The sequence below is a fragment of the Neolamprologus multifasciatus genome, chromosome 15 (assembly GCF_963576455.1).
Source record: "Neolamprologus multifasciatus chromosome 15, fNeoMul1.2, whole genome shotgun sequence".
In the NCBI taxonomy this organism is placed as follows: domain Eukaryota; kingdom Metazoa; phylum Chordata; class Actinopteri; order Cichliformes; family Cichlidae; genus Neolamprologus; species Neolamprologus multifasciatus.
Window position 1 is genome coordinate 16,152,028 of NC_140453.1, and position 17,293 is coordinate 16,169,320.

The 17,293-nt window shown below is 38.8% G+C and overlaps 2 protein-coding genes across 23 annotated transcripts in view; one reads left to right on the forward strand and one right to left on the reverse strand.

Annotated features, from left to right (window-relative positions):
* The window catches only part of dlgap2b (discs, large (Drosophila) homolog-associated protein 2b), a 108,459-nt gene extending 100,650 nt beyond the window's left edge, over positions 1–7,809 (forward strand). For all 9 annotated transcript variants that reach the window (XM_085133765.1, XM_085133766.1, XM_085133767.1 and 6 more), the window contains one exon: positions 131–7,809. In XM_085133765.1, coding sequence (XP_084989891.1) covers positions 131–346 — 216 coding nt within the window. In that variant the 3' untranslated portion in view covers positions 347–7,809. The remainder of the gene's footprint in view (positions 1–130) is intronic.
* Positions 4,424–17,293, reverse strand: part of ptprk (protein tyrosine phosphatase receptor type K) — a 115,542-nt gene continuing 102,672 nt past the window's right edge. For 9 of the 14 annotated variants that reach the window (XM_085133760.1, XM_085133759.1, XM_085133757.1 and 6 more), the window contains 7 exons: positions 16,710–16,859; positions 15,866–16,039; positions 14,252–14,383; positions 13,819–13,944; positions 13,205–13,368; positions 12,916–13,051; positions 4,424–12,746 (listed from right to left, as the gene is read on the reverse strand). In XM_085133760.1, the coding sequence (XP_084989886.1) occupies positions 12,693–12,746; positions 12,916–13,051; positions 13,205–13,368; positions 13,819–13,944; positions 14,252–14,383; positions 15,866–16,039; positions 16,710–16,859 (936 nt within the window). In that variant the 3' untranslated portion in view covers positions 4,424–12,692. Of the gene's footprint in view, positions 12,747–12,915; positions 13,052–13,204; positions 13,369–13,818; positions 13,945–14,251; positions 14,384–15,001; positions 15,020–15,865; positions 16,040–16,709; positions 16,860–17,293 lie in introns of all 14 variants that reach the window. The other 5 variants (XM_085133748.1, XM_085133746.1, XM_085133753.1 and 2 more) reach the window with 1 other exon arrangement.

Below are 17,293 nucleotides of genomic sequence, written 5' to 3' on the forward strand. Positions count from 1 at the left end.
GCACAGTTTACTTCCACGTCCCAGCAGAGAATACCATAATAAATATCAGTTACTGGGCTGTTATCTTGTTTAGTATATAGAAGCCTACTGTGAACCAACTTCCAGTTGTTATGTCATTCTGTGTCTTAAGGAGCGGAAGTGGCCACCCCCTCTGCCAAAAAGGTCAGCCAAGGGGCGTGGCGGTGTGATGCGGGAACGCTCTCTGGACCTTCAGGACCGCCAGCGACAGGAAGCCCGCAGACGCCTCATGGCTGCCAAAAGAGCAGCTTCTTTCAGACAGAACTCGGCCACAGAGAGGGCAGACAGCATCGAGATCTACATCCCTGAAGCCCAGACGCGGCTTTGAGGTCCACGGATTCATCCTCAGCTCCCCTCGTGCACCTCCACCCGACACCAGCACGTGGCGCCACATTCAGCCCCCTTGTGCTGTCAACTATTGTCGCTGCTCATCCATGTTTCCATCTGTTTTAATACCCTGGGTTGTCTCTACTGAATCTACACTAAGCAAATATTTCACCTGTAGAAACCAAAGGTGTCTCCAGAACAGTAAAAACTGGACAACAGATCATTTTCCTCTTGTTTTTATGGTCATTTGTTTGGCTAATGATGATCTTGGGCCAGCTGAATTGGTGATGATAGTATGGTGTTTATGCACGGATGTGGATATTTAAAATAAGAACAACAACAGCAAAATAAAAATAAAAAATCAGTTACATTTCTGCCACTTGGAGTGGCTAAAACAGAAATTTGCTTAGTGTAGTTTTAAGACCACAGGGGATTTTTTTTTGCCCCCACGAGTTCTGCACCATGACGATTAGTTTATAAAGCCTAAAACGAACATTCATCCTTACTACACCACATCACTGTTTTTTTTTTATTTTCCACACCAGCATTTTCTTATACCTCTTTTCCACTTATACAGTGCCAGTGCCAGTTCTGCCTCGGTGCCTTTTGAGAACCAGCCCACATTTTGACAGGTCTGAAAAAACGGCCACTACATCATAGAAGAAAAAAGCCTTTGTGGACAGATACGCATATGCATATGCCAATTATTGGTGGATTTAATGCAGTAGCCCCCTCCCATAGCCACCGATGGTTCCAGCTTTGGGACAGGCAATTTTACGGCACCTCTGCTTCTTTGGAAATGGACGGAACCAGCTGAAGATTAGGCACCTGGACTGGGCGGGTGGAAAAGGGGTACTAGACTTTTCCATCGTTCCCATTCTTGCACTGTGTTGAGGGTGATGTTATACAGCACTTGCCACATTTAAAAGAAAACACAAAAGTGCAACTTTTTTCTCACCAGCAACAGTGGTCTTGGGCTAAAGCAACCTGTGCAGGGGTGGTTTCCCATAATGACGTCACTTAGCGCGATTGACGAGCCTCTGAAAATCTGTAACTGCTGAAAGAAATGCAGGGGAAGTCGTTTCTTCAACGCTTCCCATCAAATTTGAAGTCGGAATAGATGGAGAGTAACAAAAGTTTTGATAGGGTGTTTGGGACCCTTCATATCGATCCAACAATACTTTTCCATGTTTAATCAGGCATGCTGCAGCTGCTGCCCAGTGTTGCTGACTGAGATCTAAAAATATGACTAAAACTCCATCATTTCCACATCCATTCATGTTAATCAAGACTAGACAATTCTACGACATGTAGGTTATTTGCTGCTGGATGCATTTCCATTGCAGAAAAAAATATGAATTATTAACAAAACAGAGTTTTACATGGCCTGAAAGAGGTGACTGTATCAAAAAAAAAAAATGCATTTTGCACCTTATAATATACATGTTTGTATTTCCAAGGGAAATGTAGTTTATGAAGCTCATGCGATATTGTTGCAGTTGAATTGCAAGGACAGATATGGAAAATTTACTACAGAATTTCATACAGTATTACTCTATAGGTCATAGAAATTGCACCTTTTTGTCATATTGTTTCTTTTTTTTTCTTCTTAATGGCATTACTGCCATCGCGTAAGGAAATATTGTAATTCTAACACTTTTACTTCTACTTGCAGTATCTATCATATGACCAACGTCACAATCTACAGTAAACATTTAGTATTTCTAGTTAAACCTGTTGTTGGTTGATTTGACAATGTATCTGTCCTAATGACTAAAAGGTGTTCTTTAGCTAACAAACCATTTCTCACAACTCACTGCATCTGACCTTTTTACCAAGTGGCGCATAATGAAAGCCCTTCTGTTCTTATTTTGATCTGCTCACGTAGTCTAGGAAAGACAGGTGCAAATGACACTTTAACAATATTCAGTTACTATAGTAAATGGTGCTGCTTTTTACTCTAAAACTGTTGTCCTTTACCCAGTCCTATGTGCACGCACACACACACACACTCAAGGACTTTTTAAACAGAGATTTATTAATATGGTGCCCACCGTCTCTCCGATGACTTGTGGTAGATTGTGACTTTAGAAACGATCATCTTTGCAATGCTCTTGCCCTCAGTGATGTAAATGTGGAGAAGGTACGATGGCTTAACTTCCTTTCGAAAATGCAAAGAGGTCAGGGATATCTGTTTATCGCATGGGAGAGATTACAGGCTTTGACATTCCACCAACCTCAAGCTGAAATCTAATACTGTATGCCCGCCTTGAGCCAAGGGCATGCGGCTATAGCTGAAAGTACATAATAATACGTGTCCATATTTTATACTCCCTGACACCTGCGATGCAAGCCCATTCATCCTCATTTGCCAATCTGAACCCCAACTAATGAATACGAATGTTGTTATGGCCACAGAAATGGCACTCAGTAGGGGAGAGCAGTCTGTGTACCATCAGTACTTCTGGGAGGCAGTGAAACATGCTTGTTGTGAGGGATCGCGGGTGTACATCAATGCTAGAAGACCCTACCTTACCAGATGGCCTTAACCAAAACAGTCATGAATGTACAGCCTCCGATGATGCAAAAAATAAATAAATAAATATAAAAGTAAGATGAAATTCCAACTAAATTGGACAGGGCTGAAGTCACTCTCAAACCTTTTACTTTTTTATTGTATATTTGCTCATCTCAAATCGTTTTTTTCTACTTAATGTGACTGTTTTACAGACGAAACAGGATGTGATAAAATAACAGGAGACACAGAGAGAATTACATCCTCCTACGCTTTTATCAAATTTGCGATATCACAAATGTAGTTCACAGTTATTCCAGAAGTGTGAAGTTTGCTGAAAGAAAAGCGCACACTTATCTGTGAAAACCGAAATCGTAGTAGAGCCACTTCACACATGAATGAATATTATAAATTAAGTAAAATAGGATTTAATGAAAGCAGGATGTTTAAAGTAGGCACATTTATATAGAAGTAACTGTTTCACATTTAAACTGAGTAATAAAGGTAATCTGCAATCCAGCTCCTTGTTATTCAGATTTGAGTTCAGTGATTTAGTTGATCTAAATACATATATGTCCCTGCAGGCTGTGTGTCCCACTGCAGAACGAAGAAGAAGGTACAGTAATTTCATCCAAAAGATGACAAGGACTTGGCTTTAATTTCCGAGGAATCAATACAACTTACAGCCAATAATAACACACGGCTTTTAGTGTATCGCAAGAGGGAGGATCCAGTACGTCCTGACTGGTCAGATTTATTTTCCCCTTTTCAAAGAGGAAATCATTTTTTCATTCAGATCCATTTATTTGGGGCTTTTCTTTTTTAATTCATAGAGTTCTGTAGTGTTTTGGGGGTTTTTTTGTTTTGTTTTTGTTTTTGTTTTTTAGAGCAGTTGGTTGGTGGAAAGGTGTGGTCTGTCTTTAATTTATTGATGCTATGCAGGCTGCAGTTTTCATCCAGCCCATATTATCACACAGAAACCTTTTCTTTGGCCTCCTTGCTTGGGTTGCATTTGAACATCTTGGCCATTTTTCACATAATATTACAATTTACTACTTTATAATCATTCAAACAATTTACCATCTTAGCGTTCATTGCCGTATGCATATAATACATGGTTAAGCGCTTCAATGAACACATATATTTTCAATTATTACCCCCAAATCAAAGAACTGTGGTGATTTTGTTCATCACTCTTCATTTATTTCCTCTTGGGGGGCTGTCTCCATTTCCATCCTTTAATATTACATCCCTGATATATATTATCAGGGATATTTCCCTAGCATCTTCACTCAGTTTTGGTCTGTAGGTTTGGTCTGTTGGTTTAGAAATATGAAAGTCCTCATTTATTTCACTGGTTCCTCCCTAAGTTGCGCCCTTGGAATGATTGGCGACCGTTTCCTCTGAATTATGACAACCGTCGATGGGCTATTTAACAATCCAGCTGCTCTTCCACTGACTGAAAGTCATGCAAATCAAGTCTACTTCCACAGACTGAATACTGTGATACCATCTTATGTAGAACTTGATGAATATTTAAAGAACTACCTATTGAAAAGAAGCTTTTTATTTTTTGTCCTTTTGTAGCTTTGAGTTACTGTTGCTTGCAGGCTTTTCAACCAGTAAGCTTGAGTAAAATCTACAAAATGACTTTGACGCTTTCTGAACTCGCCACCTTAAAAGAATGGCTTAAAAAAGATAAACAGGATTCAGAGTAACAGGCCACACGGCATGAATGGGAGGGATGTTTTTGCACCAACTGCATGTAAGGAAGGCTAACGTCAGAAACAAAGATGTCCTCAAGAGTCGCAGGGATGCTAATATAATATATTGTAAGTGACAATAGAGGCACACATGGTCAAAAATTTTGCTAAAGTGTGTGCTATTGTGGAATAATGCAGGGCTATTGTGTAAACATGGTACCATTTACCCTTCATTTGCATAGCATTTCCAATGAAATGCATAATATTTGTCTTTCACGTCTCCCAGTTTTTCCCATCATGCTATGAGGGGCTTAGAAGTCTGGCAACTATGTATATGACAAATCCTCAGGTGCCTTAAAGTTTGATTCACATAGGACTGAGTGAATGTTTTTGGGTTGAAGTATGGAAAAAAAGACTGCAACCTGCAAAGGACTGCACCACTAAGAGTGCAAGTTTGTCTGAAATACCTTTACAAGGGCTGGATACCGGGCTGGGTCGGGCTGCAGAATTTCAAATGGATTTACATTTATATTTGACTGATTTAGAGGTCCTATTGTAATAAACTTCAGCACAATACAGTCTAGAGGGTATCAAAGGAGGATTTGCTATTTTGTTTTCCACGTTTTCTTTGACAAAGATTCATAGTGACTCGTTTTTATGACATGAGATAAAAAACACACACAAATTGCAGAGAACCAGTGGATATGACAGTGTAAATGCTACACGTCAGAGTGTATGTCACATCCATTTCTGCTAATCATAAAAGATGACTTATTTAATAAGGTCTTTCTTTTAATTCCTCCTAGCTGTGATATTGTAATCTTGGGATGTTTCTGCCATTCTTGGCATTTACGTCCACAGAATCGGGAGACTGACAAAACTTGACCAGCCAAAAAAAAAAAGGGCAATAGTGTTTTCATACAACGACAGGCAGGCTCACCTACAGCTATTTACCTCATGGTTTAGTGTTTTAGCAAACATGGTTTTAGTAGGAGTAGTTGTGATCTCCACAGGAACACTTTGTCACGCCTGTGTACTATGCAGCAGTAGTTCTGTGGGGCGGCAGAGCTTGCAGGCCCTGGTGCAGATCATCTTTCCTTCACAGAGAGCCGAAAGCACCACGTTCATTGAGCTGTGCACCGCAGGAGCTAAAACACCACGCTGTCATCACCATCCAGATCCTTTACAGCTCACTCCTCATGACTCTTTTATGCTGATTTAAAAATAATATAGTGTAAACAGAAAGTCGGCTAACTTTCAGCAGAACGCTCTAAAAAAGATTCACGTAAACGTGACGAGTCAGAGTTACTTTGCCGGGGTCACTTTTCCCTGTTTAGTCGCTATTCAAGATAGCTGTTATGCTTTACAGCATCCATATTTTAGCCTGACATCATATAACAGCTGTCCTGAAGTTAAACCTCAGAGAAGTCTGTATAGGTGCTGAATCAACCAACGCTTCTCCTTGTACTTTTATTTTTCCTGAATTTCCTTTTTTATTTACTTTTTTTTTGGTTGTTGTTTTATTCTGACAATCAGCAAACACCAAAAGCATCAAAATGCACACACGCATACACACTACAACAGCAGTGTCATTGTATATCCTCAAGATAGCGCCCTGAGTTGCCCTTCTTCATATCTTGGGGATCTTTAAAGTCTCTTTGGACTCCATTTAAAATATTGTTCAATTTTTTTTTCTCCTTGTTTCCGATACAGTTGCACTGCAAAGATGTCTTTCTATTGCTTGCTCTCTCTTCTCGTAAAACCACGTGACTTTCGATGACATCAGAGCGTCGCCCTGTTGTCGCAAGCCAAACAACCGTCGAGTCACTGTTGAGCACGTTTCACGTCATGCTCCCACGTGTGAGAGTGTGTCTGCTCTTCAAGCAATAAGCCTTATTTAAATATTAGGGATGACTTTTCATTATCTTCTTTCGATTTTTTGACACATCTGTGGGAAGTCGTAGGGGTTTCGGTTCAGCAGCAACCAGCCTGACACTGAGGAAATACACTTTAATGTAGAAAAGTTGACCTTACCACTTTCATTCGTGTCTCCTTTGAAGATGCGAGCAGTTGCTTAGCTTGACCACATAGACTCAAAACAGGGGAAAGAATCTGTGCATGTGAAAAAATAGACTAAAACATCAAACTACAAATATTTGCTATGTTGGTTTGGAATATGACAAGATGTCTTTAGGGGTGCTTGCATTAAGATTTTATGACCTTTGGAGAGACACGGATTGTCTGTTTCCCACAGTCTTTATGCTAAGATAAGCTATCTGCTACCTTCATGCTACCTATCTGCAACTGCAACGAAATAGCTAAAATTGAAAATCTCTTACCATCATCTGTAAATTCAAATTCACCTTATCAATTCAGAGATCACTCAGAACATTGATTTAAATCCAAAATTACATAGGTGCTCAACAACCTTGCATTTATATAAGAGCAGAATCAGAATGCAACCAGGGGAGTCGAGTTAGCTCAGTGGTGTAGACTGACCTTTGATCTCTGTATTAATAAATTTCACATCAATTGTTTGCAAACCCTCCCCAATCTATCTGACAATCAGTCTGAGTCAAATTGCAGCTGTTTGGAGACGGGTTGCCTCCCGCCAGGCAATCACCTTGCGGTCAATTGTGAGTAAGAGTGCAACTTCTTGTAGTCAATCTCCAAATACAAAAAAATAATCAATGCAATCAGTGCGAAAACTAGGAGGATGTCGTCCTGTTTTCCTCTATAGTGACTGAGCTGTTCTACAAACTTGAGAGTGGTATGGCGCTTTTCATCAAACTCTCTTAAACAGTCTAATAATGAATGTCTAAGGCAGCCTTAAAGGTTACGTATTTCCTCTTATGTCATTCAGGTTGTTTTTATTGCTCATTTCAGTGTAACCTCAGTGCCCATCTGTATTATGGGTATGAGTCATAATAAATCATCCGATCAGCTCTAAATAGACACTTTCAAATTTGTACATTGTCCTAATAGGGTTTTGTTTTGTTGAGTTTCTTTACATTTATGTTGTTTCTTTCTTTCTTTTTTTAGTGTCTCATGTTTTATGAGGAGAGAGAACAGTCACTTTTGTTTGCCTTTGGTGGAGAAATGTCTTGTATTGTGGCTGTGGGTAGAAAAAAAAAAAAAAAAAGGCCTCTCATGGGTTTTTGGAAAGTGACATGAGAAAAATTTCATAGCATAAAAAGGTTTGTGGTTAGCTTAAAACTATTTGAAATTGTTAGCTATATCAATAATGAGGATAAATATAATGCCAAATATTCAGTATTTGTACAGAAATATACATATATAAATATATAATATATGCCTAATTTAAATGGAACTATTTTCCACTCTTGACCATATTTTTGTTGTTTAATGTTTCTTTGTCAACATTATTTTATAAGCTCTTCAGATAGCATGCAGGATAGTGAAAATGAATGTATTATTTAGTGTTTCATTGCTGGTCAGTATTACAGCATTCTACAGATCAGTTTGTGTTTGTAGGATTAATTTAAGCTGAATATTTCATTTCTAGACTTTTGTTTATCTATAAATGACTTGTAAACTTTCTTTTATAAATGCAAGGTTTCGAAACAGTTTCAACAGTTTATATCATTTTATTATTTCCCTGCTTATCAATGTGGTTCAGTATACTTTGCCTCTTCTAAGTACTGCTATCAACCATCTGTTGTAAATAATTATGCAAATTAAACTTTTTGAAGAAAACGGCATAGTTGTAAGAGTGCTTTAAGATCTCTCTATATGTATCAGATGGAGAGGGTGCAGTTGTAGCACAGGTATGTGGCATTTTAGCTCAAAAATCCCGCATAGGGTTGTTTATGAAGCAATACAATACAGTTTGCTGGCTAAATATTATGGAAATACGCATCATGCTCCCAACTTAGTCACACCTTTTTGGGGTATTGGAAGTTTTGAGCAGTACAGCACCTGCCTGTTCCTGTGCTGCTCAAGCAGTTCTACCTTTAGCTTAAATTAAAAAAAATTTTATCTAAGAAGTATAATGAAAGAGAAGGAACAAAGCGCTAAGTAATGCGGGTGGTGGATGTTATATACATAAAGAATGTTTTAATACTAAATCCTCCTATGGTGCTCCAAGTTGACTTAATTTTGACATATTTTGTCTTTTGTTCATCCAGTGAAAAGTGACTTAAGCTCAAGTCATGAGTAAGTGGCTAAAAAAATAAAGCAAAGTTTAATGTGCCAAAAACTGCAGTTCCTCTACTGGCCATTTGCTGCTGGCTCTAAGAGCATGTCAATTTCTATAGACTCCACACTATTTCTTTTTAGTACATGACAAGGCTACAATATTTTTGTAGATATAAACTACAGCTTACTATCAAAATAAATGATATAAAATTAAAGTGATAAGACCATAAATGCCATAAGTGAGTAATTTTAGCCCACTGGTAAGTGGCTGCTATGGGCAACATGACAACATCATAATATCTTGTATAGCTATGAGGCTTCAGGAGCTCAATCAATGATTAGTGTGCCGTCTCTGCATAAAATTTTAATCACTTGGAAAACAAACAAACAAAAGAACAAGTACTGGGTGCACAAACGAGTGGCAACTTGCTAAGAGACTTTGAACCAAATAATAGTGTGCCTATGTGCCGAGTTTGATCATGTAGCAAGAGTTTACGGACAGACAGACAGACAACAGTTTTGTGTATTACGATAAGTTAACTCCTCCATTTGGATATTTGAGTCGGCCATGTTGACCAACCTCCCAACAAGAAACTGGACCTCTTGACATTATTGTGGAACAAATAATATGGCCTCCTTTGTGGTCCAAGACGTTTGTGCGTCAGTTTTGATTAGCAAAATTCAATTATTTTATTAATCTTTCATAATTTTATTAGTCTGTTTCTTAGAACTAATTAGCGGGTATGTGTATGTTCAATTTTCTGCATGCAATTTATGTATGCAGCCTTCTAACAAAGCCCACTAACCACTCTGGTAAACTCTGGCTGCAAAAACCCTGACAAGGTGGCAGCCAAAGTATGAATATTGAGGCTTCAAAAGGTGAAGTACAACAGGTGATGTCAGAGTAGCCAAGTTTCTGTTTTATATTCACGAAGAGTGTAGTCATCAAACAGGGCTAAACAAAATGGAAGGTGTGCAGGGGGACTATAAGCACTTAGGTACCTTAAAGGTAATAAATGAAATGTCTACAGGTTGGTCTGAATGTATCAGAAGCTGATAATGGTTGAATAAATACAACAACTCTCCAAACACTTCACTTTTAATTAAAGAAGTGGTCTTTATTACAGCAAATAAGCCAAACATTACAGACAAGAATAATTATGAACCATGAATATCAACTCTATAGTCAGACTGGCCTCTCATCCAGACACCAGCTTCATTCACTACTCTTCAGGGCCATTATTTCAGATTTAAAGAGGAGGAGTCATTGGCCTCTTAAGAAGATTTGTTTCTTAGTTTTCCTTTAAGTGTGTAGTTAAGAGGCTTTACATATTGTGTTCACTTTCTGCTCTCATTGATTTAGGCATGTAGCAAAATCCATTGTCGCTAAACATAAAATATGACTGGATTACTATTACACCATGCTCTTCTCTCTCCCTTCTTTGGATCAGACCAAAAATCAGAAGTAACAAAACTGAAGGCTGATGTTCCACCAACAGAATAATGTTCTGTATTCAGTGAAATCTTATATCTATATCTTTATCTTTTTAAAACACCATCTGTCAATACTTGAATTTGAATCCTCCAAAACAAGAGTACAATCTGTATCTTTTTTCTGTATCTACACCAGAACAAATGTTCTGACATTGCATCCATTATCTAAACCTCTACTGTTCACCCAACAATAGAGCCTTTTAGAGCACTCTATTTACAACAACATCCTCATGAGTAGGGCTGCTCTTCTTCCATCAAAGTGGAACATCTGACATGTTATTTACAATAAAGTTCTTTTTTTCTGACTCGGTTTGTTCACAAACAGAAATACATCTGATATTCTGTAAGCTTGTAAAGCCTCACAAAGAAGTATTCTGATGAGTAAAAACACAATGAATCATGGTCCAAAAGGTATTCAGGACACTGTTCGTTCATGAGAACGCATTCAACAAAGCCCTGGGTGCGATCTAAGATGCTGTAAAAATGCTTGTAGCGACAAGAAAATTCAAATGATTAGGCACAATAAAAATTTTTGTATCACAGTCCTGCATGTTTCACTCACTAAGCCCGTTTATGCATCACTGAGACAGAGTGTATCCCGGGATAATGGTGAGCAGGATACGAGGATGAAGATAAACAGCTTATCCCGACTAAGACGTTAAGAGGGATAGGCGCTATTATCCAAAATACTCTGTGCATATAAATGCACTGAATTTCTACTGACCACAGACAGCGCAATGGGCTCATACACAAATAAACCACAGTAACATCACAGAGATTCAAGAAGTGAAAACAAAGACAATACTATTGAATTCCACCTAAATACTGAAAAACTACTTCTAAAGCTTTAATATACAGCTTCAATCAGGGGTTCTTAAACTCTTCTTCATGGACCCAAATTGGGCAGATGTAATCTGTTACCTTGGGACCCATTACGGGCCTCGATAAATCACACTAATACTCTCAAGACTCCGGAGGAAACAGACTTGCAGCCCATTTTGCGTCCCTGTGTGCGGTTTAAGAAACGCTGGTGGGCGAACATGGAATGGAAAATGATTGTTCTTACAAGCAATGCAAGTAAACAAACAATAAATACAAACAATGTGCTTTATCCGTATAGACATATTTACACAAAGTCTTTGGCTTATGAAGAAACATCAGCTACAAAATAATAATATTACAACAAAGAGAAGAGTGTTGGCCACCAGTGCACAAAACAAATGAAGCCTGGGGTCAGGTCACTTCCAATTCTATTCAAGCCATACTGTCAATGGAAACTGTCAGTTAATCTTGTCATCAAAGAATGTGTGATTTCAGTCTTTTCTATGGGCAAAAAGGCAATTTTTTTGCCATGTCCAAAATCTCTTTATAATTGCAGTTTGCTTGTTTGTTTGTTTTTCCATTTATGTACAGGCTGAATTGAAAGTGCATTGGGCCCAGCCCTGAAAAGAACATGATTCGGCTAATGTCACAGTCTAATGTACAATGCAGACCGCAAAAGTCTAACCAGTAGATAGGTACATGATACTACAAAAGAAAAGTGATACATAACACACGTTTTAAAACAAAAAGCATAACATAACGTTTGTCAAGTTGCAGCTAAATGAATATTATTAAAAAAAATCTAAAAGTCTAATAATCCCGATGTAAACTTCCTGTTTTTCTTTTGTTTCCTGGTCTTGATTTGCCTTTCACAGTCTTGTTTTTACTTTATTTAATAAGGACAAAATTATTATAATTTTTTTCTGTTTTCTAAAAATAATAAACTGTAAATAGGTTCATACTTGTTCATAATAATGTACTGACTCAATGTTCGCTAAAGTCATTTGGAAGGCGTGCGGAGCAGAAAAAGAACCATTCACAGAGTTTCTCCGGACGTTAACTTTCAGTTGTTCTCTTGCTCTCATACAAAAGTGTTGCCTGTATATACTACAAATATCATCATGATGAGACGCCCAATACAGTTAAATTAGTCAGAAATTAGCACGAGAGCAGGAATGTCGGGCCACTGAAAACTTTAACTTGCAGTTTATCAAAAGCTGCTTGCAAGGGAGCGAGCAAGCGAGAGAGAGAGAGAGACATCTACAGTAGATAGGAAGTACTGCAGCTGAAACAGCACAAAGCATCAAGTCCATGGGAGGTGGCTGTGGTGAGAGGCTAAATGTTTTAAATGGGGCCCGAAGCATACAGGGGCCCGCTGGCACTCAAAAAGCTGTACAATAAGCAGAAAGGAGTGAAAGGAGTAGCATCTCCTCCTCCCCATCGCATTTCCTGTTAAAAGTCTAAGCATTTCCCTTTGTTTAACAACATGTACAAGGAGCCCGTTTCACTTGCGCCTTTTGTAGAGACGCAAGATGGATGCTACACAACGGCCGCCACAAAGATCGAGACCAAGCAAAGCAAAGGATCAAACACACAAGATGTGAACAGATGTTCTCCGACTCTTCTTCTCCTCATTCTGCTCTTCTGTCCTTCACTTAGGACGACTCAATGAACTCCAATGCCAGATCGTAGCAGAACCGATACTGTTCCTGCAAACAGACACACATACACACACACACACCCTTAACTAAACATATGCACTATCACACATTCACTGTTTGATTAAAGTTTGTATTATTATGTGTATAATAGTAATAACAACAAAATGCATTCATGAGCTCTTTCTCACTTTGCAGAAAGTGTTTATGGTTAACTCACCGGAGTATCCACCATGTTAGGTTTGCTATTCCTCAAGGTCTTTACAGCGTGGAAAACATCAACCACACTCTGTCTCTTTGCCATCTCGCACACGATACTGCTGGCACAGAACACTCCACTACGCCCACCTCCATTTCTACAAACAAACATAACAGAATACACGATGATACGTCGCAAAAAGAACAATTTAATATTTCATTTGGGGTTTTTCCAACTCTTGTTGGATGCTTTTAAGTTCAATGGTAAAAGAAGAGAAAGCAACGGTGCTCTTTGATTTGTGTGCACTCACAGGCAGTGCACAATGGTTCTTCCCTCTCCCTCCTCCCCTTCACGCTGCCACTGGTCAACCTGAAGGATCAGTTTGAGGAAAGAGCGTTTGGACGCGGGGACTTCTCTGTGCCCCGACCATCCCAGGTACTGGAAATGACGAACCATCAGATAGCCTTCCTGAGGCTGGAATAAGAGACAGAATCAGAAAAACTGATTAAGCCATGTCAAAAACTGCAGATCCTCAAATGGCCGCTTGAGGCTAGCGCCAAAAACGAGTCAATCCTGATAGGCACCAATGTTGAAATGAGTTTTAAAACCTCAGTGTCAGTGGCTCAGTGTCAGACCCACAGGTGATATCATATGGTCACATCCATCTTTTACACTGTAAATAGGTATGTATTTTTCCAGCTAATTTTCCCAGTATGTATTTTTCAGGTAATTGGTTATATGAATTTTAATGACTATAGCGCGTTTTAAACATGCTGTATTTTTGTATGGCTATTTAAAACAAGTCGCCTTGAAAATGACACCTTGTATGAGATTGATTCAATGGAGATTTACCTGTATAAATAAAGGTAAAATAAAACAATAAATAAATAATAATAGAAACGTAGTATGATTCTGACTGCCCACCCTGGTGAGGTTGCAGACTCTGAAGAGCCGGCTGATAACATCACATTCCATTGAGCATGACATACATTCCACCTGGACGGGACCGTAACGCAGCATGCCCTCCTCTGGCCAGTACTGAGGACAACCCTGAGAGAGAACAATTACACCATTTAGAAAAACTCTGTAACAATTTCAGAAAAAATAGAGACAAATGCAAAAAAAACCCAAAAAAATCCCTGACAATTTTTTGTCCAGACAAAAAATTCTTAAAATGAAATGTGCTTACAAATTTTGGTTAAGACTGTTGGATGTGTGCGGGATTGTTTTCTTCCATCTTTCCTTTACAAGTTCATTAGCTCTAAATAAGCTAATCTTATATAATAAATCCATGATTACTGTAAAAAAAAGACACAATGCTATGCTAAGAAACACAGCAGAACTTTATGTGAAATACCTGAGCCAGGTCAATCTCATTTAGCATCACCAGACTGGTACATCCATAGTCGTAAACTAGGCGCCAAAAGTCTTTGACAGTGTTGGGCAAAGGATGCTGGGTAACGATGAATGCAGCAGGCTGTCTGTAGCTCTAAAGAGAAGGAGAGAGACAACAAAAGCGATCACCGACAAAGAAGACACTCTTAATGATTCAATCAAGCATTATTAAACTGTGTGTTATTGTTTTTTATTTTTTAATTTTGACTGTCCCACAGTACGTTTCTTTCTCACATGTGCACATTAAAACACAAACAGCAGAGTAGAGCTGCACAGTATGTGAGACATGGGAAAGCAAGCATAGTTAAAAGGTGACTTTGGTTTGATGATCATGCAGTGGGTCTATTAACTGTGAGGGTTGGGAACATGCACAAGACTACACATACAGCAAAAACTACATTTGATGGGGTCAGTTAACCTTTTTTTTCAGTTAGCTCAGGAAGACAAACTTCTTCAAAGTTCACATAAAAAAAGAATCACGAACCAACTGGTCTGAATGTAAACTGAACCCACTTCGGGTTAAATAAAAATGTACAGCCAAATGTGTGACGCAGGTGTGACTGCTTGGTGACAGAGAATCTAATGTGAGGGCCGGGCACAGGTTTAGGATTCAGGGTGTGGATGTCGTTCACAAAAATGAATCTGGTGGCAGAACAACACTGAAGCCATGAAACAAATCCAGTATTGGAGACTTGAAGTAAAATCCCATTACCTGGAACTCTTCTGACAGCTTGGTTAGAGAGAGGCCAGAGGTGAGTAACTAAACTTTAAGGTAAACGCCTAAAACTTGACTGAACTCTAGAAATTTTACAGTATTTTGTCCAACGGCTTTGTTGGAGAGAAGCCAGGTTTAGTTCCCACAACAAGCAAATGTTCACACATTATCAGGAAATTACTCACATACCTACAGCCCACCTCTTACTATCTTTTTTCACTATATCTTTACTCACAAACCTGATAATAACTTTCTAATGACCTTACCTTAAAACCTTACCTCAAAATTTCTACCTACTCAATGACTTTCTTTTCAAGTCACGGTAAATGGGCAACGCGTTGAGGCAATGTCAACAGTTGCAAACATAAACAACGTTTGAATGGTGGCCAGAGAAAAGCTAGTGGTCTTTTTAGAGGCTGGATTTGTCTCTAGCCTTCTGCTGCTAAAACCACAAACACAGCATCACACAAAGAAGGAAGGGAGTCTGTGTGTGTGTGTGTGTGTGGTGTGTGGTGTGTGTGTGTGTGTGTGTGTGTGTGTGTGTGTGTGTGTGTGTGTGTGTGTGTTTTATGTTAGTAAGTTTAAGTGTTGTGTGATATTTTTATCTTCATCATCATTTCAATGTACCTTCATAAAAGTCTGTATCATTTTCAACAAAAATGTGACTGCAGTTTGGGACACTGAGTGTTAAATCTAGTCTTATATAATTGGCATTAAATATACAGAAATTGTGGTAAGAGTAACACATCAGCCGGTTCTGCTGAAAGTCTTTCAGTGTGAAATGTCCCAAACTACTCTTGCTTGATGTGTTGAAAATAACACAACCTTACAGTGTGTTCCAGTAATACATTATTGACTTACATCCATCAGAGCAGCATTGATGTAGTTGCTGCTTTCTCCATCTATTGTGATGAGGAAGGGAAGGCATCTATCTGGAGGAAGGCCATCCATAAAGCGGTTCTTATCTTGGTTTCTAGGCAACAACGCAATGCTGCAGTCTTCTGGCTGTGGCTGAGGAGTCACTGAGTTTAATGTCTGGACAGAGAGAGAAATGTATGATGTACGTTAATTAAAAGTGTCAAAAGATTCAAAGAAGGGCTCCATGAAGATAGAAATAGACCCAAAAGCCAAGCTGGTGGGAAAGAAAAACTTGTGTCCATTAAAAATATTGGGTTTCTGGAAGTCACAAGTCACAAGGTTCAGCACTACAGAGAAAGAAGGTGATGAGTTTGCGTATCCAGAAACTCCACATAATTATATTTTTTGTGTGTTAAAACCCATTCTTTACATCCAGGAGTAGCAGATGACAACAGCAAGTGGTTCCTCTTGATGTAATAATACACAGCAAATGTCTTAATGCCCATATTGTAAAAAGAATTACACAGCAGAAGGGGTTAGAGGAGATTTCATTTTAGGACATAAAGTAGGAATTGTTAAAGTTTTGATTACTGAGTTCCATTTAATATTTAAGTACTAGTTTGTGGGTTTTATTAGTATTTTTTTAACCATTAGTGAGGTGACCTTTCTTGACAGCAGCTATAATTGTCAGTGTTAGGAAGATTTAGTCTGCTGCGATGCCAAGAACGGAACAGAACAATTGTAAATGAAGAGCCTTCTGTGCTGCTTTACCACAGGCTGACACTGGCCTACACGCTCCACTTTGAAAGCTCTGGGCACAAAGTAACAGATTACAGTTTGATTTTACCTGGAACTCATCCTTCAGATGAGAAGAGTTGGTCTGGGAGTCGATGCGGATCAGCTCATAATAAGCTGCTTTGAACTCGCAGACCGGTATGGCTGTTTCTCCACAAAGACAAGCCTCTAGTATGGCGTCGTGAATGAATATGTACTGCTCCTGAAGACACATATTATAATACACATATTATCACATATTCCACACATTCCTATTTCAACATTAGAAAAATAAGAAATACAACTTTGTATAAGACAAACGAGTGATGCACACACTGTGAGTGAGTGAAGACTGATGAGAGGTGGAGGGATGGATGACGTGATGACTGTTGGTTAGGTTTACTTCACCTGTGAGTCAGTCCAAGCAAGTGATGCCAACTTCAATTCAATGATGAGACACAGACTGACCTGCTTTGGTGAACGGCTGTGAATGTACTTTGTTGCAATGGGTCTTATAAGCTATTAAATTGTTACTCTGTTACAGGCCAATAGTGCAGAATTCTTAAGTTGGACATAAAATGTGTCCATGACAGATTGCATCGACCTGCATTCTGTGAGTCACCAGCCTTCAAGTATGACAAAGAATTTAATAAACTT